General features: G+C 33.1%; 2 protein-coding genes and 1 long non-coding RNA gene across 3 annotated transcripts; 1 reads left to right on the top strand and 2 right to left on the bottom strand.

Moving 5' to 3' along the window:
* The first annotated feature begins 1,669 nt into the window (after positions 1–1,669).
* On the top strand, positions 1,670–11,982 carry LOC100245036 (beta-galactosidase 8). Its single transcript, XM_002285048.5, has 19 exons — positions 1,670–2,360; positions 2,441–2,536; positions 2,992–3,104; positions 3,226–3,292; positions 3,392–3,484; positions 3,611–3,754; positions 3,914–4,002; positions 4,112–4,217; positions 4,356–4,443; positions 4,778–4,896; positions 5,141–5,305; positions 6,009–6,211; positions 6,331–6,440; positions 8,781–8,890; positions 9,053–9,166; positions 9,657–9,758; positions 10,941–11,152; positions 11,234–11,570; positions 11,647–11,982. The coding sequence occupies exons 1-19, from the start codon at positions 2,196–2,198 to the stop codon at positions 11,752–11,754; spliced, it is 2,541 nt and encodes an 846-aa protein (XP_002285084.2). The 5' UTR covers positions 1,670–2,195; the 3' UTR covers positions 11,755–11,982.
* Positions 6,179–19,642, bottom strand: LOC132253935 (uncharacterized). Its single transcript, XR_009465824.1, has 2 exons — positions 19,209–19,642; positions 6,179–7,606 (listed from the first exon to the last, which is right to left on the bottom strand). It is a non-coding gene; the product is annotated as an uncharacterized LOC132253935 (long non-coding RNA).
* A 2,969-nt stretch (positions 19,643–22,611) lies between these two features.
* On the bottom strand, positions 22,612–25,470 carry LOC100265658 (uncharacterized). The gene is made up of 2 exons (XM_002282232.5): positions 23,703–25,470; positions 22,612–23,578 (listed from the first exon to the last, which is right to left on the bottom strand). The coding sequence occupies exons 1-2, from the start codon at positions 24,070–24,072 to the stop codon at positions 22,842–22,844; spliced, it is 1,107 nt and encodes a 368-aa protein (XP_002282268.1). The 5' UTR covers positions 24,073–25,470; the 3' UTR covers positions 22,612–22,841.
* Positions 25,471–25,486: the final 16 nt, after the last annotated feature.

Raw genomic sequence — 25,486 nt, 5'->3', positions numbered from 1 at the left:
ATATATATATATATAATAAAATAAATATATAATACATGGATATGTATATCATACATCTTAACATAGGATTGACATATCCTATTTAAACGGGATATAAAGAAAATTTTGGATAATATATCTCATGATTTATCTCATCTTATATTTAATTTAACATATGATAAGATAAATGATGAAATAATTTATCATATCCTGTCACCAATCAAATATGACATAAAATACATTATTCACTTTTTTTTATCCTTATGTCCAATTGATTAATCTTATTTAAAATGGATATAAAACAAAGGTTGGATAATATATTTCAAAATTTATCCTATTTTATATTTAGTTTAACATATGATATCATATTTCATCACCAATAAAATAACTTATCTTATTTTATTATCAATCAAATAAGAAATAAAATATATTATTTTATGTTATACAATGTCCAATTGACTAAATATAGTCTAGGGTATTGAATTAATGTCCATCCAACTTTTTATCTCGATGTATCCGTAAAATCCAAGTTGTTGGATGTTAAATGAAAATTGGGTGCAAAACCATCAAAGTCAAAAGTGTACTAAAAGATTAGTGGTGTATTTTCATATTTACCAAAAAAAACATTAGCTTTTAACATACTTTTTCAATCTATCCAAACACATTTTTATAAACCAATCATGCCCTTCTCCTTTAACTCAAATCATTTCCTTCCTCTTTTGTAATCCAGTCATCAGCCAGAAGTGAATAAGAAAGCAAGACACCACCGAACGTGGGAATAGCTAAGCACTCGAAGTCAACATCCCTAAAGAAAAAAAAAGAAAGCAAAAAATATTATCAAACAAATTTGGTGATGGAAAAATGAGGACGCGGGGACATTAATGAGTAGATAGCCTAATTCATATTCTTCGTTTGGGTAGTTGGCCTTATTTATTACTTTAGTCTATTAATTTGAATATGGTCCATTATAGGTAATGCTGGTCCTAATATGACCATCACCCCCATCCCATATTTTCAGACCGCCCAAATCTCTTAGCACTGGGTCAATGATTGGTGCGCACGCCTGAGCTGCGTTCAGCCACATCTAAAGTCTCTCATCCTGATCATGAATTTTGAATTTCCGCCCTCGTGTTTTTCTGGTCAGTCACAAGTATCATGCTCAATGACACGTAATATACAGATGGAGTAGCACATTTTATAATCCAATATTTTATTATATAAGTTGAAAAAGAGGCAGGGATGTTTAGCAACTTTGGTGAGAGTGAGCCGCTGAGTCTCTCGAGTGTGACCATGGTCGTGGATTCGATTACAAAATAAACAACAGCACGCGCTTTTGGGATGCGATTGCGAGTCGAGGCTTTGGGGAAGGCGCGTGGTGAAAGGACAACCATAGGTGATAAAAGGCAGATGGGGTCTTTGTCCTGCATGGAAATTGGGAAGAGGTGGGTGGAATGAGTGAACTAATGCACTCATCCATACCATATGGAATAACTGCACCCACTACATCCGCACCGACACCTCTGTCATTCGCTCGCTTACGGCTTGCCTCTGATTCCAAACAAACCTCATCTTTACAACGAATACAAATTTGGCCATATCCAATCGTCGAAGATGTGAGATCGATCAATGACGTCACTATATGTATTTTGATTCCCTTATTTGATGACATTGTTTGTACAGGTGTGAAAAAGTTTTCAAAAATAATAATTTTCTTTTTAAAGAATAAACATTTGTTTAATGTTTTAAAGAGTAAAAATTTGTTCTTCAGTTGTAACTTGTAAACGGTATCAATTTTAAATATTCCTTAAACAACTGAGTACCAATAATTTGGTTTTTTCCACAAATTTACAAGGAATAAGAATTCCGACTACCAATAATTGGCTGGAACGCTTATTTCTCCGTGTGCTTTTTACCGCTGGGAACACTTTGTCCGCTTCGCACTAAGTCAGTGTGAAACGAGCTCACAGGAGGAAGAGGAAGACGACAGAGGAAAAGCTCGGAGGAGTAGAGTCGAGAGGTGGCGTGTCGTCTCCGGCGTACGATATATAGCTTGATCTTGTTCCATTTCTCTTGATTCCCTTCCTTCCAAGCGTTATTTTATTGCTTTAGCAAAGCCGCCAAGCAACGCCAAATTAATGAGAAGGACGAGCCAAAGCAAACAAATGTTTTTGCTTTAAAGGGTGTTTTCAGAAAACAGTTCTGAGAGTAGAAGAATCATGAGAGGCGTAGGATTTGTGTTTGTTCTTGTTTCGTTGCTAGGAGCTATCGCGACGACGTCTTTTGCCTCCACCGTTACCTACGATCACCGAGCCTTGGTCATCGATGGCAAGCGCAGAGTCTTGATCTCGGGCTCCATTCATTACCCTCGCAGTACTCCCGATGTCTGATCTTCTCTCTCTACAACTCTCTATTACTCTATACAGCTCTGTATCTGTTGCTGAGTGTTTGCTTTTGGATGCAGATGTGGCCGGACCTCATTCAGAAGTCTAAAGATGGAGGTTTAGATGTGATCGAGACCTATGTTTTCTGGAACTTGCACGAACCAGTTCGTCGTCAGGTTTGTTTTCTTCTTACTCGCCATTGTTACTATTGCATTTTCTTGTTTCCTTACTTTATACTCTGTTTGGTTGCCTAGAAACAGAAAGAAAGTAAAATAAAAAAGAAAGACAAGGAAAAATTCATTGTCGAAGTGTTTCATTAGATATTTCCCGGTTCTTGATAAATGAAAAATGTGAGGTAATTATATTTGACTCAGCTGGTTTGATTTTACCTTTCCCTGTGTTTCCTTTTCTTTTCTTTTTTTGGCCAAAAGAAAGGGGAAAATGAGGGTTTCGAAGTTCGTTTTCTTTTCCTTTTTCTCGTGTTTTTATGGCAACCGAACCGAGGATGATCTTCTTCCCACTGAAAATTATTGTAATCTTGTGTTTAATACACTAAATAATACCCAAAATGAAAAAATAAAATAAAAATGAGAACCTGCTTTTCGTACTTACACGGTTAGCCAATGTCCAGTATGATTTTAAAGGAAGAAACGATCTGGTTAAATTCGTGAAGACCGTTGCAGAAGCTGGATTATATGTTCATCTGCGCATTGGCCCTTATGTATGTGCAGAATGGAACTATGGGTAAAGGTTTAATACTCTATTGTTCAAACGATTTTCTGGCATTTTCTCAGAATAATTAATCATTGCTTACTCTTTTTTCGCCTGATATCAGTGTATGTGTGATTTTAAATTTTTTTATCAGGGGCTTTCCTCTTTGGTTGCATTTCATTCCTGGAATCCAGTTTCGAACTGATAATGGGCCGTTCAAGGTTTTCCTGTTTTCTCATTTTAAGCCATGAGTAGTTGATTTTTTTTTATTATTGGTATTTTTACAGTTTACATGTTTAATATGAAGGTTTCTGTTTCAGGAGGAGATGCAGATATTCACGGCAAAGATTGTGGATATGATGAAGAAGGAAAATCTTTATGCATCACAGGGTGGACCCATAATCTTGTCTCAGGTTGATTTTTGAGCACTAATGACTCAGGGTGATTTGTAATACTTTTTTAAGTATTCCTTATATGAATTTCCAAATTGTAAGTACTCTTAAATTATTATAAAGCAATAATGATTATCTTTCTACCAGATTGAAAATGAATATGGAAACATTGATTCAGCATATGGGTCAGCTGCCAAATCCTATATCCAATGGGCAGCATCCATGGCTACATCTTTGGATACAGGAGTTCCCTGGGTGATGTGCCAGCAAGCAGATGCTCCTGACCCCATGGTAAGCTTCATGCTATCAGTTTATGTATTAGAAATCTAGCATTGACATATTTTAAACGTATCACAGACAAGTTAATTTTCCAATTCAAAGGATTTCTGGTAACATTTTTTAATATTGTGTTGGAAAATTTTCCCTCTTTGATATTTCAAATGCCTCCAGATTAACACCTGCAATGGATTTTACTGTGACCAATTCACCCCCAATTCTGTCAAGAAACCCAAAATGTGGACAGAGAATTGGACAGGATGGTAAATGTCTACCTCCTTCACTAGACTCATATTGCTTGCCTGTTCAGCCTTCAGATTTTATCTAACTGTTTCTTCATTTTGACTTTCTCCAATATTTGGAATATGCTAGGTTTCTTTCTTTTGGAGGTGCTGTGCCATACAGGCCTGTGGAAGACATTGCATTTGCCGTTGCACGCTTTTTCCAACTGGGTGGAACTTTCCAAAATTATTATATGGTACTTAATTTGTATTGGGGATTTATGTTTACAAGGTTTTTATGAGGATTTCCTGGTACTCCATAGCTTCCACTCAGTGTCCCATATCAAAAAGGATGTTTATTTACATATTATATATTTCTGTTTGCTCCTAATTAGTACCATGGGGGGACTAACTTTGGCCGGACTACTGGTGGACCCTTTATTGCTACAAGTTATGATTATGATGCCCCAATAGATGAGTATGGTATGCTTCTTATCCATCTAAGTACTATACAATTTTCAGTGCTTGTTACTGCAGTTCTCAGAGTCTACAAAACTTAAATAAGAATCCAGGTTGTCTTTTTTTTCATTTATTCCTTTTTTCCCTGGCAAAGATAAGAACCAGGTCATCAACCGCTTGCAACCTAAATAACTTGTAGTCAATGTAATTCTGCAACTTACTAGAATCTTTGAGAACTTGTAATGCTCTTACGTTGTCATCTGTAAATAGAGATATTTTATCCCATAGTCATTTGGTTCCTTAATATCAGAGTGTCTTCCCATGATGAAGTTTTCAACATTTTCTGTGTACATTGCAGGACTTCTCAGACAACCCAAGTGGGGTCACCTAAAAGATCTGCATAAGGCCATAAAGCTTTGTGAAGCAGCACTGATCGCCACTGACCCAACAATTACTTCTCTTGGTACAAATTTAGAGGTATACTCTTTACTCCTTAATCAAGGACAGAAGCACATAGTTTCTACTCCGGAAGTGCATGGTTTCTTCTTCCTGACGGATAGATACTTACTGTTTGACAACACCATTTCTTTCCCATGATTAGATGCTTCAAGAATGCAAAATGCTCTGATCATAATCATATGATATTAATTGCACTGCCAAAGATTTATTTGTGGAGTTGCATGCAAAAATATTTCTTAATGTGGACTTATTCCCATTTCAGGCCAGTGTCTATAAAACAGGGACAGGGTCATGTGCTGCGTTTCTTGCCAATGTGCGCACCAATTCTGATGCTACTGTGAATTTCAGTGGCAATTCATATCACTTGCCTGCATGGTCTGTGAGCATCTTACCTGATTGCAAGAATGTAGCTCTTAATACTGCACAGGTTTGCCTCATTGTCTTGTGTTTCATGTATAATGACTTGTCTAGGCATTCCCTACACTTATTTGTACAGACTGTTAAGACTTTTTTATACTCAAAGCATAGACCATGACTCTGTTTGTCAATTGAAATTAACTAAAATTTTCCATTGAGCTATCCTTTGGAAGTGCATCAAATCAGTCAGCCGTTTCCTGATCCTTAAAAGATTTCAACCTTTCTCTCTGTTCCTAGTCTTAATTTGCTTGAATATGCAATTTTTTCATGAAACTTCTGTTGGATTCAGGTACGTTTATTTAAATTATACACATTAGAATTTTTTGGATGTTCAGTTTTCCTTATTTTATTTGGATTCATCTGCTTGTAAAATGTTGAAACAAAGAAAAATTGAGAACTAATTCTTTTGCAATGCGTGAAAGTAGTTATAACATGATTTCTAAAGAAGGAAAAAGGTCATCATGGATGTAATCCTTTAGAAGGTGAAAAAAAAACGCATAATTGTCATCATGAATGTAATCCTTTAGAAGGTGAAAAAAAAAGGGCATAATTGTCCATTTCTTTAGACATTGCATTATAATTATTTCCAATTAATAAGTTGTTGTTTCTTTTATTCAAAATTTTCATGAGAAAGAAACTATCAAAACAGAATTTTTTTTTTTTTTGTTTTACCTCAGAGCAGCATAAGCAGGGTATACTACTTTTCCTTGCAGATTAACTCGATGGCTGTGATGCCAAGATTTATGCAGCAATCTTTGAAAAATGACATTGACTCTTCTGATGGTTTCCAATCTGGTTGGAGTTGGGTTGATGAACCAGTGGGTATCTCAAAAAACAATGCATTTACTAAACTTGGACTTCTGGAGCAGATAAATATTACAGCTGATAAAAGTGACTATCTGTGGTATTCACTAAGGTATAAATTTTTGGGGAATAGATCCTTAGGATAAAAGTTTATTGTTTGCACTTGTTCCCACCATTTTTTCTTCTGAAGCTATAAATATTTCAGAAACTTTCCCTGGTTGTTTGTTGTAGCACTGAAATACAAGGTGATGAGCCTTTCCTTGAAGATGGATCACAAACTGTTCTTCATGTGGAATCACTAGGCCATGCCCTTCATGCTTTTATTAATGGGAAGCTTGCAGGTTAGTATAATATTCTTGCATTTTTATTGCCCTACAATCATGTATTTTATTATGACTTTGGATTTTTCTTTCCTTCTTTTTTACCTCTTTAAGAGGTCATTTTTATGTTTCCTTTTGTTGTACATGTGAAATTTCTACTTCTTTCATATTGATCAGCCTTCTTATAGAAAGGGAAAAAAGAGGGGAGGAATCAATGATATGGCTTCATTGAGCTATGTTACAAAGTGTCTCAAATTTCATTTTGGATCATAATAGTAGAGAATATTATATTAGATATTTGTTTTGTTGATATTTCCTTATAGAAATAGATGTCCTTATTGCATAAAAATAAAGAAAGGTGTTAAACATTATAGGTTTTGAGGAAAAGGTCTTAAGATTGAGATAAGTTTGTAAAGGCTATACTAGGATTTTTGTGATCTATTTTTGTTGAAGGAGGTGACCATGTGGATGGCGAGTTGTCCCAATTCAAAGGAAGAATAGAGTGGATTAAGAGGAAGCATGAGTTGGAGCAACTAGCAGTAATTTTCAGAGAACAAATCCCTTAAAGAGATTTTTTCAGTCCTTTCAAATGGTGGTCCTTGAGGTCTATTAATGGGGATTCCTTTTTATAAGATGCAACTAGATGACACAACACAGACCTGTGAAATGGTGCCGTGTATACATGGACTAACAGGGTGATACAATGTGTTTGTGGACTAATAATATGCTGCCACTTGTGCACCTAATAGATTCATTAGAGAAACATACGATGGTGATAACTACATGTATCCCCCTGAATGGTCTCCTTTTAATTTAGTGTTTAAGGAGATGGTTGTCCATAATCAAATAGGTGGGATAAGGTTTTTATTGTTTTGAGGTTTAAGAAGAGGAATAAGGTATCTCCCTTTTATTTTAGGGTTTAAGGAGATGGTTGTCCATAATCAAATAGGTGGGATAGGGTTTTTATTGTTTTGAGGTTTAAGAAGAAGAATAAGGTATTTCCTTTTTATTTTAGGGTTTAAGGAAAGGGTTGCCTATAATCAAATAGGTGGGCTAAGGTTTAAATTTTTTCAAGGTTTAAGGAGAGGAATATGGGATAAAAGCTTAAAGCACCATAAAATTATAGAGAAAAAAAATAAGAAGAAGGAATAGATACCTTAGATTCGCACGCCTTATAAGAGTTTTACCTAGAAAAAAACCAATAGAGTTTCATCATTAAAAATTACAAAATATGCACACACAAAAAACATAATATTATTAATCATCAATTAATACTTTGGTTTATATGAATTAGCCTTATTTATAGGTTTTTCTAAAAAATCGAAAGTTTACTAGGATTCTAAAAACCTATTATGACTTTAATTATAATTCTCTTATAACCAAATTAACTACTCCTAATTTAGCATCGATAAGTATTAATCCTAATTTAATTTCAACTAATACTTATGTCAATCCTCACTAATTCTCACATCTTTCACCTCTCAAATATTAGTTTCAATTACAATTAATAATTTATCATAAAATATTTTTTTAAAAAAAGTATTCAATTGTTAAGGATGTTTACCTACACAATAGTGGCACAAGGAGGATGAAGGAAAGATCTAATATTTATTTATTTATTAATAATTAATAAAAGTGGATAAAGACTCTTTTCATTTAGGGTAGGTGGGTGCTTGGTAGCATAGCCAGTTGAATTAGGTGGACCTGAAAACTTCTTGATATTTTCTAAAATAAACTATTGGGGAAAATGTGAATTTAATTTAACCTTGAAAAATAAAATGAGGGTGATAACATGCTATCCAAAATTTTAGTAAAAGTAGGTGATTTCTTTGAAAAGAAAAATAGTTTGCTTTCAAAAGTTAAGAAGGAAGTGGATTTTTGTCTTGCCTTTTTGGTAAATAATAGGACATGCCTATTTTTGGGCGGTTTTATAAATAAAGCAAAATATCATCTGAATAGCATTAAAGACAATTCACTGAATAAACAAAAGTAAATAGTAACAAAAGCATGCTACCATTTGGTTTAAATTAATGATATTAGGGTGGCCCAACTTTAAATGTCTACCCTAAGGGAAAAGGAAAAGAAATAAGGGGTTAAGAAATGATTAAATATTTTAAGAAAAGTTGAATTCTTGAGATCATTGAATGTCAAAGTGACAGGACTTTTTCTTTCTCTGTCGTTTGAAATGATACAGACTCATCAAATGCTTCAGGCCCTTTCTGAAAAAATTTGTGGTTTGAGAAATGCTCACCAAAAAGATAAGAATGATGTTCACTTTTGTGGATGAACAATGCACTCTGCAGCCTGAACTGTGACAACAGAACTGACTTCTTGTATTTGTAAAAATTTGAGCATTTTTAGGGAGTGGAACAGGGAACAGTGGCAATGCTAAAGTAACAGTGGATATCCCCGTGACACTTATACATGGAAAGAACACAATTGATCTCCTGAGTTTGACAGTAGGACTTCAGGTTTGGCTTCCCTGCTTAATAAAGCATTGCAAGAAGATTATCATCTACAATTCTCTATTAGAAGTTTAGAACTACTTGTTATCTATTGGATGAACAAGTTATGGCGTTCAAAATATAACCGAGAAGAAGTGCACACTAATGCAAGTCATCTACATTTTTCAGAACTATGGAGCATTTTATGATAAACAGGGTGCGGGAATTACTGGCCCCATAAAATTGAAAGGATTAGCAAATGGCACCACTGTTGATCTCTCCTCGCAGCAGTGGACATATCAGGTCAGTTCTCTTTGTTCTTCACAATGTGCTGCTGTCTATTTAACAATATGTGGTACACTACTCAATAGAAGAGATTGTATATTCTATTGTATGTAAATAGTTGTCTTTTCTACATTAAAAGATCTGCACATTCTTACAATCTTGGAAAATGGAGAAACAAATAATTATTTCTTATTCTAAATGAGCAAAGTACATAATCCTTGACAGTAATTCCAGCCTTTCTCTAGGTTGCATGCTTGATTTTTTATTTTATTTATTTATTATGATTATTATTATTATTTTTTTTTCTTGGTAAATGGAGAAACAAATAATTATTTTTTATTCTAAATGAGCGAAGTGCATAACCCTTGACAGTAATTCCAGCCTTTCTAGGTTGCATGCTTGATTTTTTATTTTATTTTATTTATTTATTTATTTATTATTATTATTCAAGGATTATATGCAAAAAATATTCAGTTTTTCTCTCTTGTCTTTGTTTCCATAAGCACAGGTTGGCCTGCAAGGGGAAGAGTTAGGCCTGCCTAGTGGAAGTTCTTCAAAGTGGGTTGCTGGCTCTACCTTGCCCAAGAAGCAACCCTTGATATGGTACAAGGTAGAGGCAAATTTTACTATTCAGATTCTGATTATGAATTACTTATTGCATTACAAGGTAATCATTCAGTGATGATCTAGTTTCAGAATTTTTCTAAATATTTAGAGAGGATATTGATCAGGAATGGAGACTATCATGGGAGAGGTAGGATGAGAATACTGACAATGTTGGAAATTATTATTGTAAGTGGGAGTCTGCTGATTTCACAGGTGACTAGAAGTTGCATGTCTGACGGGCTTAGTATTAGAGTTTTTTGGTAGCACTGGAATGTGAATTGAGAATGGAAATACCAGGAATTGCCGCCTCAGCTAGTAAAGAAAATAAATAGGAAAAGGGTGTTGTGGAGACGATTACTTCCACCAACTTAGAATATTATTTTATAATTCTTACAATTAAGTGCATCATTGAAGCATAATGATATAATGTCTACACTGATATGCCATGTTATTGTTGCATCTCAAGTCTGATTTGCATTAATATATGACTAAGCTATAGATGCTTATGTTTGAATTGAAATTGGTCATAATTATTTGATTCTATAGGTGTTTATATATGTGGTTTCATTGAATGGAAGCAAAATAGGATCTTTGTATGTGGCCTAAATAGTTAAGATGAAGCTAGGCTAAGGTTCCTAATTTAATTTGAAAAGAAAAATGGAAAACCAAGAGAAACAAAAATGAAAAGGACAGAAAATTCTATGTGCCAAGTTGTAAATGTTTTAAAAAAATTTGGACCGGGTGAGCATGTGATCAAATTCTTATGAGAATTTGAGATCCATGATTACTTGATACAAATTAAAAAAAAAAATCCTCATATGATCTTTTCCATTAGTTTGCTTGTTGAGTCCAAAAATACTTTAACCTGTGGAGTCCAACTCCTGGACAGAGTTGGAGAAGGCACTGTTGAAGATAAGATTATAGGTCTTATTTATATGCATGTACATCTTAGTAACATGACCTCGTGTATTTAAAACTATTTTATGAGTAATAATTTTGAAAATTTCAGCATTGCATTTCAGAGAAGTTTGTATGTTCTCCATCTAACAATGATATGGTTATCTATTTCCTTGTTTATCCTTCTTCTGTAAGGGCTCAACCACTCATTATGATGCATGAGTAGATCATAACAATGCTCAGGACATAATTCTTTAGATACTAACAGTGAAGAATAATTGTTAACCAGACAACATTTGATGCCCCGGCTGGCAATGATCCGGTTGCACTAGATTTCATGGGGATGGGGAAGGGCGAGGCATGGGTGAATGGACAAAGCATTGGGCGTTACTGGCCAGCTTATGTCTCTTCAAATGGTGGTTGCACCTCCTCCTGCAATTACAGAGGACCTTACAGTTCAAACAAATGCCTCAAAAACTGTGGGAAACCATCTCAGCAACTGTAAGTTTGAACATTCTTTTGTGATGAAATTTTTTAAGTTAAATTCTAAACATTTTGGTTCTGATCCCATTGATATCACAGGTACCATGTACCTAGATCATGGTTGCAACCAAGTGGGAACACTCTTGTGTTGTTTGAGGAAATCGGCGGGGATCCAACACAGATATCTTTCGCTACAAAACAGGTGGAGAGTCTGTGTTCACGAGTGTCGGAATATCACCCACTTCCAGTAGATATGTGGGGCTCAGATCTAACCACAGGAAGGAAGTCAAGTCCTATGCTATCACTGGAATGCCCATTTCCCAATCAGGTCATTTCCTCAATCAAGTTTGCAAGCTTTGGGACTCCACGTGGGACTTGTGGGAGTTTTAGCCACAGCAAGTGCAGCAGCAGGACGGCTCTTTCAATTGTGCAGGAGGTGCACACTTGCTGACTCTTTTGATATATACCCATCCACTTAATGTTGGGTTATACTAACAAGGACTCTTTTACAGGCTTGCATTGGATCAAAGAGTTGCAGCATTGGAGTATCAATTGATACATTTGGCGACCCATGTAGCGGAATTGCAAAGAGTTTAGCAGTAGAAGCTTCTTGTACATGAAGAGAACCTGGTGGGTAAGAAATAAGAACAGGCTGTGTTTGGGAATAAGCAAAAGCTTTGTCCCCCAAGTAGCTGTGTAAAATTGAGTATACTTTTGACTGGTTATGGAAGTAAAAATAAGTCGTTACCATAAAAACCAGAGAAAAAGAGGCATCTAATACCATGTGGTATCATCTTCCTTGTCAAAAATAAATAAATAAATAAAGGAATTTTCTGCTTTTTTGATAACATTTCTTTATCATGTTTGAACTTTGTACAATCTTTGCAAGAAAAAGGAGGATGTGGCATTTTCAAGAAGGCAGATACCCAACATAGAAAGTACATGCATGGTTATAATGATATGAACTTTATTTGTTTGTTCTTAATGATTTTAATAATCTGCATTAATTATTTGAATTGTATTTGTTTGTTCTAGTTATTTTAAAAATCTTAGTGAGAAGGTAATATTTAATTAATATTATAAATTTTAGTATGTCTTTAAAATAAATTTAATAAACTAAACCACAACTTTGGATGAAAACAAAATAGTTTTACAAAATGGACAAATAAAATAGGAAATATTAGGGTACGAGAAGAGAAGATGTGATTTGAGGCATTAAAGGGATAGAATGAAAACAAATGAGATTAAAATACAAAAAAAAAAAAAATCAAAGTGAAAATAAACAATGAGACTAAAGTATAAAGCACGGTACCTAAAGTATAAACCTAACTGTTGGCAGATCAGAGGGTTGGCCGCATCCATCAACTCCCCTTGTGTTCGTCGTGGGCGCTTGGGTGAATGCACTATAAAACTAGGGTATGCGCTTTTCCTAACAACAATTGTTTTTAGGAGAGTTGGTAACGTCTAAGGTCCTACAAATGGTATCAAAGCCGAGGTCACGGGTTCAAACCCCAGGGGTGTCGGGGGGAGATTGTTGGCAGATCGGAGAATGCACTATAAGGCTATGGTATGGCGCTTTTCCTAACAACAATTGTTTGTAGAAGAGTTGGTAGCGTCTAAGGTCCTACACTAACTTTATAAAAACAAATGAAACTAAGATATAAAAGAATGACACCAAAGTAAAAAAACAATAATACAAATCATGATATCTAAAGTAAAAACCTAATATTTTTCTTTTTAACATGTGTGACTCTATCACAGTGAATAATGAAATAGATGTTTGACCTACCATTAATATCAATAGTTTATAAATAAATGCCATTTTGAAAAAAAAAATTGATTACATGAAAATAAATTTTTATTTTAAAATTAAACCTATATTCAAGTGAATTTTTAAGATAATTTAAAAATGTAATATTATAGTAGATAATATTACCTTGTTTAAAGATAATATTACTTAACTGAAGTGATACTTCAATGTGATGTGATGCATGCTAATTTAATCTCTTTTTCCAATATTACTTGTATGGTAATCTTAAAAATTTTCACTTCTAAATAATAAATTTATAGTATAAATATTGAAATTGACATATGCATTTTTTTCGACCATTCACCTATTATATTACTCATATCAAAATCATATTCTATCTTTCAATGATACCAAATATCAACTGGTTTTAAAAAATTAAATAAATAAAAATTATAAAAATACTGTAGAATTGATATTACATTTGGGTTAATTTTAAATCCAATCATAAAGTGGTTTTGTTGGATCCAATTTTGTAAGTGGACATATTCAAAAATAACTATTATTAAGCATCTATTGTTTATTCTACCCAATACTCTTATTTTACAAAGCTATGATATACAATAAGTACATATTGTTTATCTAAAGACTTTGCAATATCATATAAACCAACTCATTGTCATTTTTGTTCTAATTTTTTTCAAATGAATCAATCCAAAATCTTCTACTTCAACTTCGTAAATATTAACTTTTAATAAGTGTGACAAATATTATCTTTTAATATGTATAACTCAATAGTAGTGGATTGTATTGCAAATGTTAGAACTACCATTAAAAAAATTGAAAGTCCTTCAAAAGGAAAAATTATTATACAATGATAAATATAATATTGCTTCATTAATTCTACTACGTTAGTCATATTAAAATTATCTTCTAGCTTTGTCAATATTAACAAATATTGAATTATAAAAATATGGTAGAATAAATATTAACTTTGGGTTAACTCTGATCCAATCATAAGGTGGTGTTGTTGGATCAAATCTTGTAGATTAACATGCTATTAAAAAATAACTATGATTTTAGTTATTAATCTTGATTTTACAAATCCATGATCAACACATCTTTATCTTAGGATCTTTTGTTACATTTTTTTTTCAAAGCAACCAACCCAAAATCTTCTCATTTAGTTTCATAAACATTATTTTTTTTAACATGTGTGAATATGTGGTATTGGATAGTGTTATAGATATTGGACTTTTCATTAGTATCATTCCTTTTTAAAAAAATTAAGAGTCCTTTAATAAAAATGATTATACCAAGATAAAAGAAATTTTGTAATATGATGATATTACTATTAATCCTATATATTTTTAAGATAATTTGAAAATATTATATTATATTATAATGGATAATATTGTTTTTTAAGATAATATTGCTTAGATTTAACTGTCACCTTCCTAATATATTAACACATGCAATACATATGCAAATATTGCCAATTTCTTATTTTAATCCATTTTTTCGATATTACATGTGAATTTTTCATCGAATACTAGTTTTTGATATTAAAATCATCCTCTAATTTCCTCAATGATACAAAAATATCAAAAAATTGATATAAACTTTGGGTTAACCTTATAATTGATATAAATTTTAGGTTAACTCTACATCCGATTATAAGGTAGTGTTGTTGGATCCAATCTCATCTGACATGCTATTAAAAAAAAAAAAAAAACCTATGATTAATTATTACTCAATTCAACAAATTTATAAGGAAATATTGTCTTTTAACAAATATGATTATGTGATAGTGGATAGTGTAATCTGCTTCAACTTCATAAACATTGTCTTTTAACAGATTATATGGTAGTGGATAGTGTGATATTTTCATAAATTAAACCTATATTTTTATAATAATTGATACTTAAAACAATCTCTGATCTTGTGATTATCTATTCAAAATTTATTAAAAAAAATCTACAAGAAGCATTAATCATGATTGCAACAAAATTAATCCAATATTCACAAAGAAAACAAAAGAAAAGTCTTAGTTCTAAAATTTTAAAAACAATTACATTGACTTTTAATAATCAGCACCTAAATTGACAAATGTCTAATCATATGACAATCTATCTAGAATTTATTAAATAGAGACCTGTTAGCTTTTTTCCTATAATGTGTGGTCATATATAATTATATTTATATGAATATTATTTAAGGGTATCAATTGATAGGTAGGTGAATCAATTGATTGGGCATCCAAGAGTCTTATGTATGGAAGACTCAAATTACAAATGGGGAGTTAGAAAATTTAACTCATATGAATGTGGTGTTACAATTTTTGTAACCCCATCTTTATGAAATTTATTTGTACATTATGTTTATGAGTAATGAAGGAAAATGGAAAGGTATAACCTATGCAATTATATAGATGCATTCAAGTTCATAACCTACCATTACCCGTTAATTTGTACATAATTGGTGTAAATAATTAGTATAACTCCCATATAGTCTTTGATGGGAAGACTAAGAGATGTACAACATATTATAAATTGAGGTCCCAAGTCACACTCTCATTCTTATGTCTTTTTCTTTCTTGTTGTTTATTTTTAACAATATACACCACACAAGTGACTCATCCACTATATGAGAGTAGTGAGTTGAAGACCTTGACAATACAATTCACAAGGTGACTCAATCTCACTTCATGGATCAAGGTAAGAATATGATCATTATTTTAGTACTTCCATTTGTTTGTTTTATGTATCCAAAATTGTTTTCAAAATAATTATTTCCGCATAAAGTTTATGAAAGTTTGGTTAACAATTGGTATCAGAGCCAACCAATTTTGGATCATAAACAATTAGTTATGTGTGTGTTATTCAACTTATGAAACAAGTGTTGATCAACCTAACAGAGGATCATCATCATGTTTGATTATATGACAAGAGTTTAATAATAAAAGGTTGATGAAGTTTTTACCCAATGGTATTAAACTTCTTTACGTTTTAATACTTTTATTTTAATAATTATGTCATATCTATATGATTTATAAATTATTATAATCCAACCCAACGGAGGGATTATAATAATATACTTTTGGATTATATGATTGTAGTTCGGTCCAACGAAAGAACTATGATATGATCTCTTCTGTTTATGATTAATGTGATATTTAACTTAATTTTTGTTGTAGTTAAATTATTGTAAAGTGTGGTGTTAAATATTGTCATGATATAAAATAATTTTCCTTTTGAATTAAATTTTATTTTGCAGCAATGAATCCTACTGCTATTACAGGCTATTTGTCTGGTATTGAACAATTAAGTGGGGCAAATTTTAAAAAATGGAAGGAACAAATTGGAATTGTTCTTGGTTGCATGGATTTGGACTATGCCTTAAGAGAGCCTACATCCACAAAGCCTACTTCTGAAAGTACTAATGAACAAAAGGCTTTATATGAAAAGTGGGAGCACTCTAATCGCATGAGTCTAATGATTATGAAAGGTTCAATCACTCCTACAATTTGTGGAGCAATCCCGGATTCAGATAATGCAATGACCTATATTAAATCAGTTGAAAAACAATTCTTAGGAACTTCCAAGTCCTTGGCAAGTACTCTTATGATCAAAATGATAACAATGAAATATGATGGTCATAGTGGTGTACGTGAGCACATCATGAAGATGAGTGACATGGCTTCTCAATTGAAAGGAATGGACATGGCAATTTCTGAAGGTTTTTTTGTTCACTTCATAATGACTTCCCTTCCTTCACAATTTGGTCCTTTCAAAATTAATTATAATACTCAGAAGGATAAGTGGAAAATGAGTAAACTAATTGTCATGTGTGTTCAAGAAAAAGAGAGGCTTAAAGTGGAAAAGCCCGATATGGCTCACCTCACCATTGGTCCAAATAAAAAAATCCTTCAAGAAAGGTAAAGGTAAGAAAAATAAGCAAGGTAATGATGTATCTCACAATGAGCAAAATGATGAAAATAAGATACAATGTCATTTTTGCCACAAGAAAGGTCACAAAAGAAGAGATTGTTCTGGCTTTAAGGCTTGGTTGGAAAAGAAAGGTAAAACTCAATGCTTAGTGTCTTATGAATCTTATTTAGTTGATATACCACCAAACACTTAGTGGATTGACACCGGTGCAAGCATTCACATAACGAATTCATTGCAGGGATACCTTACAAGCAAGAGACTAAGTAAAGGAGAGCAAACCATTACTTTGCGAAATGGAACAGAAGTGGAAATTGAGGCTATTGGCACTCTTCGTTTAATTTTGGATACTGGTTTCATTATGGATTTAGTAGATACAGTTTATATTCCTATTTTTACTAGAAACCTAATTTCAGTTCCAAGACTTGATTCTTATGGTTATGAATTAAAGTTTGGAAATAAAGGAGTTTCCTTGTTCTATAATTCTTGTTTGGTTAGCTCTGGCACTTTACGTGGTAATCTTTATTCATTGAATTTAGATTGCAAATATTCACAGTCTCTTTTATCTTATCATGTGTATGAATTCTCTAAGAAAAAAACGAAATCGAGTGAATGAAAATTCATCCATATTGTGGCATAAGCGATTAGGTCACATTTCAAGAGAAGTGATGGAACGTCTTATTAAAGATGAAATTTTGACTTCACTTGATTTTTCTGATTTTACTAGTTGTGTTGAATGCATAAAGGGAAAATATACTAAGGTTAAGAAAAAGGGTGCCTCTATGGCTACTGAATTGTTAGAATGTATTCATTCTGACATTTGGGGACCTTATTCAATTCCAACTATCAATGGACATAAGTACTTTATTAGTTTTATTGATGACTTTTCAAGGTATTCTTATGTGTATCTTATTCGTGAAAAATCTGGAGCATTAGATGTTTTTGAGATTATAAAGTTGAGGTTGAAAATCAACTTAATCGGCGAATTAAAAGTGTAAGATCTGATAAAGGTGATGAATATTATGGTAGGTTCACCGAATCAGGTCAACATCTTAGTGTGTTTGCCTTATTTTTAAGAGAGCATGGTATCATTACAAACTACACAATGCCTGGAACACCAGAGCAAAATGGTGTAGCAGAGCGACGAAATCGTACTCTAATTGACATGGTGAGAAGTATAATGAGTAACTCAACTTTACCTGAATTTTTGTGGGGTGAAGCATTGAAAACTGCTGTTCACATTCTCAATCGTGTTCCTAGTAAAGTTGTACCCAAAACTCCTTATGAGTTATGGGTGGGTAGGAAACCGACTTTGAATTATTTACATGTATGGGGATGTCCAGCTGAAGCTAAAATTTTTAACCCACAAATAAAGAAATTGGATTCTAAAACCATAAGTTGTAATTTCATTGGCTATCCTGAAAGATCAAAAGGTTTTAGATTTTATTGTCATGGTCAGGGCCCTAAAATTGTTGAAACTAGACATGCTGTGTTTTTGGAAAATGAATATTTTAGTGGGAGAACTGAGCTTAAAAAGTTAACCTCTAATGAAGTATCAACACCAATGATGGAATATGGTGTGACTCAAGAGGTTTCTTGTAATGAAAATGAGAATGTCCCAATTACAGAAGTATCTTTACGTAGATCACAAAGAGAGAAAAGACCTGCTATATCAAATGACTATGAAGTTTACCTTAATGAGTGTATATAATTTGTACATAATGAAGTTTATATAGATGCATTCAAGTTCATAACCTACCATTACCCATTAATTTGTACATAATGGGTGTAAATAATGAATATAACTCCCATATAGTCTTTGATGGGAAGACTAAGAGATATACAACTTATTATAAATTGAGGTTCCAAGCCAGACTCTCATTCTTATGTCATTTTCTTTCTTATTGTTTATTTTTAACAACATAGACTTTGACAATACAATTCACAAGGTAACTCAATCTCACTTCATGGATCAAGGTAAAAATATGATCATTATTTTAGTACTTCCATTTATTTGTTTTATGTATCCAAAATTGTTTTCAAAATAATTATTTCCGCATAAAGTTTATGAAAGTTTGGTTAACAAGACCTTCATGAATCATCAATCTATGATTAAAAGCAAAACAAACCAAACATTTACAGAGAAAAATAGAGGAAAAGTCTTAGATCCAGAATTTCGAAAGCTATTATAAACAAACTGTAATAAAAATGGTACAGAGACGGTATAAGATGCAGAGACCTCCAAAATTTCCAAGATAATCAAATACAAATCAATAACAAAATTCCAAAATAATTTGATCCAAGCCAGAAAAAAAAAAAAAAACAGAGAATCACGATCTTGATATTCACAAATACACAAAATAATTAGAGAAAATAGAACCTGAAATGAAGACGAGGTGTATCAAATCAAACAATCAAAAGCTTTAATTGCCCTCTGATCCCTGCCAGAAGTTCTTCCAGATGATCTCTCTCAACTCTCCTTCTTTTTCTCTTCTATCTCTCCAGTTTTTCTCTCAACCAAGACCAAAAAAGTCACAGCCAACAAAGATTACTGCTCTCTCTCTATTTTCTTTCTAGCTTTCTCTCAACAGAGATCCAGAATATCACCGCCAAGAGACTAACCCTTAACAAAGGCGGCTTTCCTTGCTTTTATTTTATTATTAAAAATTATAATAATTATAATTTATTAATTTATTATTATATCCCATTACCCTACCATTTCGAATTCTACCAGCTCTCAGTAGTCACCACATTCTAGATTCTAGCAGCTCTCATCCGATACTAATCTTATTTCTCGATCACTGTTCACCCACAGCTTTCTAAGGCAACAATTTTATTTTATTTTTCCTTTAGTTTCTGCAACTTTAATTTCGAAAAAAAAAATATTTTTGAGATCAAAGATACATAGCATCTTATTGTTAAAAATTTGAAATCAATTGTGAATATTAAAGGATATGGGGTCCTTCAAACAGAAAAATAACAAAGAGTTATTACACATTAGATTTTAATTAATAGCTTATTTATTTAAAAACTAGGAGAGAATGATAATAATGAATTTTTGGGTGTGGGTGCTTTCAGGATTAATGGAGCAACTTCATCAGGCAAGAATTTTTATCTTGTTTTATATAGCAATATTGAAATCCCACGTGGCATCAAATAATGCATGAGGATACATTAATGAACCACCTCTTAGATGGTATACATCAAATGTTCCTAATAATTTATAAAAATTCAAGATGAAGATGTCTTATTTCTAATTATACTTCATTCATTGGTTCCAAGGTTCATTTGAAATGTAATTTAAATTATATGTAACCTTGTGTTGTGATGTTTGAATATGGCTTCAAATTAATGCATAGACTATGTCTTGGTCTGAGTACTTAATTTTTGTAGCATAGCATAGTTTCTCAAATTTAATATATGCACATAGTCCCTACACATTGCAAAGCCCATACCCCTTAGGAGATGTCTTAAAAGTCTAACAAATTAATTAACTTAATTGATCACTTTTAATAGATTAATAATAGGTAACACACATATACAATTAATGTTAATATATAAGCCCATAATTGAAAATTTTTCCCAACAAAACAAGCTTTACTTAAGAAGCCCAGGTATGACCACTATGGATTTCTTTGTTTTCTTCCTCCGTTTTTGTTGATTTTAAGCATTATTTGTTGATTGGTTGCAAATATCAAATGTTCATACATTGCTTGTTGGATTGGATCTTGCTATATTCATCTTTTGCATCTTTGGTTTTCTTTGAGATATATCTTGAATACGATTCAATTTCACTATGTGACATATGAGAGTCATGTTACTACTCTTGTCCTTTGATTAAAACATGAAAAATGACCTTATTTAGTAGTTTGTTTGCTTGTTTGGCTCTTCTTGGGTTATGCTTTGTTTTCTTTTTGTATTTTTCTCTTTGTTCATGGAGGCCATGGGTCAAGATTTAAATCAATTAGGTTTGAGGATATCGTGAGAGGAGGATGAGGTCAATTTCTTTTGTCACCTGATGCTTTCAAAGTGGATTGTGAAGGTAGTAAAAGTTCGGGTTCAAACTCAAACTAGTTTTGCTGAGAGGTCTATTAAATGGATATCCCAAGTTTTGCTAAAGGTTCGTTATACTCATCAATGTATATGGAATCTGATATCCCCAAATAAAAACAAGACCCTTCTACAATCCTAAAGCACCTTCAGATTTAACGAGCAAGACCCTTGAATATGATGTACTATATGGAATCTGACATCCACAAAAAATAAAAATAAAATAAAAAATAAAAAATACAATCCCAAAGCACCTTCAAATTTAACAAACTTGGGATATCCATCTAACATAAAGAACCATATTTTCAAATCTACAATAATTAGAAGAAATCAAATTAGAAATTGTGTTTAATTTTGAAGTTGTCTTTTGAAATTGAAATTATCCAACTCCATATCGATATATCAAAAAGTATCATACATTTGAAAATAGTTTGTGAACTATATATTTTAAATTATTGCATTTTTTTCAACATCCCTTACAATTGCTTCACACTTGAGAAATTGTTACATTATGTCATGTTATATATTATATTTGATTGCAATAGAATATTTACATAATCCAAACAGTCTTTATTTTGAGAAAATTTCAAGTACAACACCATCAAAGAAGTAAGGAAAATATTACAAAACACGCCCAAATGAGTTGATAAAATTAGAAAATTAAGGTTAGTCTTCAAACTCTTGCACCATGGTTCATGGAGAGCAAAAAATATATTAAGGAAAATGATCTTATTTTTTGTTTTATCGTATAAAACACAAAAGTAAATAAAATATAATTAAAATTAGTTAAAAATATTTCAAATTATTTAATCTTCATATAAAAAAAAGTCAAAATAAGTTAAACGAGTTTAACGTAACATATAAAAATTAATAAGTTGACTTAATTTTTTTTCTTAATTTTCCTTCACTCTTTCTTTCTTTCTACTTTTTCTCTTTTTTTTTTTTTTTTTTTGTATTTTCCTCAAATTTTCCAAAATCAAACATAACCTTAGATTTGAAAGTTTGAATATGAAAGTCTTGAAATTAACATCTAATTATTTGTTGGGACATAATGAAAGAGAAATCTAAAAAAGAAAAGTCAAGAAAAACCTACTTCATTGTTGGTGCACAAAGAAGAAAGAGGGGAGAAAAATACATGATAACAAGAGATTAGAGTAAGTAATCATACATGTGGATTCAAAAAATGTGTTTGTGGAGTTTGATGAATTGCAAAGTGACCATAGCATTTTTAAGGATACATCCAAAATTCTAATAAATAGTAAAGATGAAGTCTGGATTTATCAAAAAAATAGAAGACATTAATTTATTTCAAATTTCATTCATTTCTTATAAAAAAATTATTATGATATTCGCATAAAAATCAAAATCTCTCAATTAAATATCAATATGTCAATTTAATTGTTAATACACCAATAAAAAATTGAATATCTTCATTGAACATTGAAAATGATATCGTAAAATGTCTTAAATCTTGTTGGATTTAGCATTTAAGATTTAGACATCTTAATTTTAGAGGATTTAAATTGTTAAACAATAAAAACGGTGAGAAGATTGTCCATTATAGATCAAGAAGAAAGCAACTAGAAGAGTAAACAAGTCTTTAGAACTCGTTCATGACTTTTGATACGGTAGTATGTCTCTTGACATCCCCAGAGTAGAAACACAAACATTCAATATTATGTCCATTAGAAGATCTAAATTCACGTCCATCACGAATAATGCTTAAACCCATCTGATTAATTAAAAGAGGATTTATGGTGCATTTTGCTGGTGTTTGTTCAACAAAAAGATCAGTTCAAGGAGCTTCTACCTTTGAAACTGCTTCCTGTTGTAAACATACATACATACTTCTTACATGAAACGAATACCCAATGGGCATTTTAAGAGCCCTTATTTTTGTAAACAATCCAAACACAAAGAGCATTTTTTTTTTATATATATATATATTTTCTTTGATAGAATATCAGTATTCAGATACACCCTGAGCGGAGGTGAGACCAACTTGTGGTTGGAACCTGCAGAGCTTGCAGAGCGGTGAAAACAGGGATGGAGTTCTATACTTGTCTTCCCCACCCATCACGGGCATGGGGACCCCTCTCTTGACTGGGGAAACATAGCCTGGACGGTAAGTTTTGCCCAACACCCCCTCCACGCTTTCTGTCAGGTTTTTAAAACTAAACTGCGTTTCCAAGTGAGCAAATGCATCGTCCGCTGGTAACTGGTAGTTGTGGACCCGGTTCTCGTCTGCTCCAACGGGTGTCACCCTCACATCCATTTCCACGAGTCCACCCACCGTCACCCTTACACTGTTAGTATCATCAGTTCTTTCCACCACCACTTCTCTCTCTCCACAATCCACCCTCCACTCGGCCTCTCCATCTGTGGGAATGGTAACTGTCTCCCCATCCCACCTTACTATGAGGGCATCAACGTCATCGTCCCAGTGAGAAACCCTGTCTGCGGCAATGACGAGAGTGTGGGTGTCGAACATGACAGAGAATGCTTGGACCCATGTAAAGTCGCGGGTTCTTGTTGCAGGTCGGGTTCCGATGAAGTGTGCGTTGATGTGAAGGTTATCGTCTGATACAATGGCGAAGTCTCCTCCCTTTGCGCCATGGAAGTAGAACATCACTCCATCACCCCCAATGAATCGAGGGTCATAACAGAGAGAGCCGTATCCAGTACATTTTGCTTTTCTATCTGCAAAAAGGCATGGATTCGTAATGTCAAACACAGAGAAATAGGAAATGGTTTTTGGTATATGGGACATGAGTACTTGTAGGGCTGGAAGAACATCATTAAGTGAGTAGATAAGTAGGCTTACACTTGCAAGTAACTTCACACTTGCTACCGCAGTCAATGAAGCAACCCTTCTTCTTCCTGTTCTTCTTGGGCTTCCGCTGTGGGCATTCTGTCGGACACACGAGGGTCTTGAAGTAGCAGGCTCCTCTGGCTTTGCAGAAAGCGCGCTCCTGCCCTTTTGCTGTTGATGACAACATTGTGTAATTAGTTGAAGCAGCTTCCTCGGCTGCCGTCCTGTTGTTTGAGTTTCCATTCCCGTTCCCATTTCCGTTCCCGTTGTTGTTGCCATTCCCATTACCGTTGCCTTGAGCCAGGACAAAGGTGGCCTCTATGGCAGCGAGTACAACAAAGAAAGCCACCAAAAGACGAGGATTTCTTCTCTGCATCTTCATGTTTATCACGCAACTAAAATTCTCTCCTTTATGTCCCTTCTCCAGTTGAATATTTCAGGTATTCTACAAGAATGGAGAAGAGAGATGGAAAAGGGAAGAGGCCAGAGGCAAATTTTATAAGGGAGAATTAGTGAAATCCAGGCCACGGAGTGCTGCACAATTCTTGTAAATCCTCTTCTCAATATGAATAACCAGTTGAGAAACAGCTCTTCTACCATTATTCTATGGATTTATATGTATTTTGTCATATATATATATAGACTTCTAAAAGCTAAGAATGTGTTTGCTTGACTTTGATGGAAAGCGTCAAGCAAGCTTCCAAAAATGCATTACAGCCCCTGCTTTAAAAATTGTAACTGTTTGATTATTATTCTCCTTTCCAAGAAGGGACTACAAGTCACCTGAATTTTAAAGAAACCTATTCAGCTAGTCCTGGAAAAATGGAAGGGGCAAATGGGCAACTGGTTGTGAAGCTTGCCAGCCCTACAATTATGGATCCTTCGGAGCCATGGGGGGCATAAACCTCGTTTGTAATGTACTAAGTTCCGCTACTGTTAACGTGTGGGTGACGCAGCTTTCATGTGATTAGAACCCAAAACCACTTGACTGATCATCAAGATTAAAGTACTTCCTTTGAGATGAAGCTCTCAGAATTATTTATGGCATGAACCCACCCCAGATATCAAAATCAAAGTCAATTCTGGTTGATGTAATGACACTCCAACCTGTCGACTAGCTGACCCAGCCTCATGGCACTGCCGAGGTTACCTTCCCGGTGACATTTGCTCTAATCGTCTACCGTGCTCTAGTAAAAGACACCATTGAACGGTAATCAGCAAAGAATGGACCCTTGTTGGATCATACCTGAAGGGCTTGTGCCATGAGAATGGACCATGCTGAGAGTTTATTGCTCAAATTCCTATTTGATAGATATTCATTCTAGTAAAAAAAAATATTATATAGATTATTATTATTTTCTTGTAAAAATACATTTATTTTTATTCGATAAAAAATTATTACAAAGATTTTAAGCCATGAAAGAAAAATTATGTAACCAAGAAGAAAATGTAAATCGTGAAACTATGAGAATTCATGATTCATGATATAAATGTAAAGGATAGAACAGAAAAACTTTAGATGTTTTAATGCTCAATAATTGTATCTATCTTTTATCTCCTATTAATTGAATGATTCTTCTCATCCATATTTGTAGGTACGATTAATCAAATCATATTAAAACTTATGTATTTATCTTTTTATATGAATGATTTTATCTCTTTCGCTCATCAACCTGAATGAATATCATCAAACAGGGGTGCTAAATAAGACCTTGAAAATCTCAACTGCAAAGATGACCTGTTACACTTGGACCATCTTAGATTTTTATGTGTGGATTGGTAATGGAATGGGATTA

The sequence above is a fragment of the Vitis vinifera genome, chromosome 6 (genome assembly GCF_030704535.1).
Source record: "Vitis vinifera cultivar Pinot Noir 40024 chromosome 6, ASM3070453v1".
In the NCBI taxonomy this organism is placed as follows: domain Eukaryota; kingdom Viridiplantae; phylum Streptophyta; class Magnoliopsida; order Vitales; family Vitaceae; genus Vitis; species Vitis vinifera.
The sequence above is the reverse complement of the archived record's forward strand: the minus strand, read 5'-3'. Positions and strand labels throughout refer to the sequence as shown.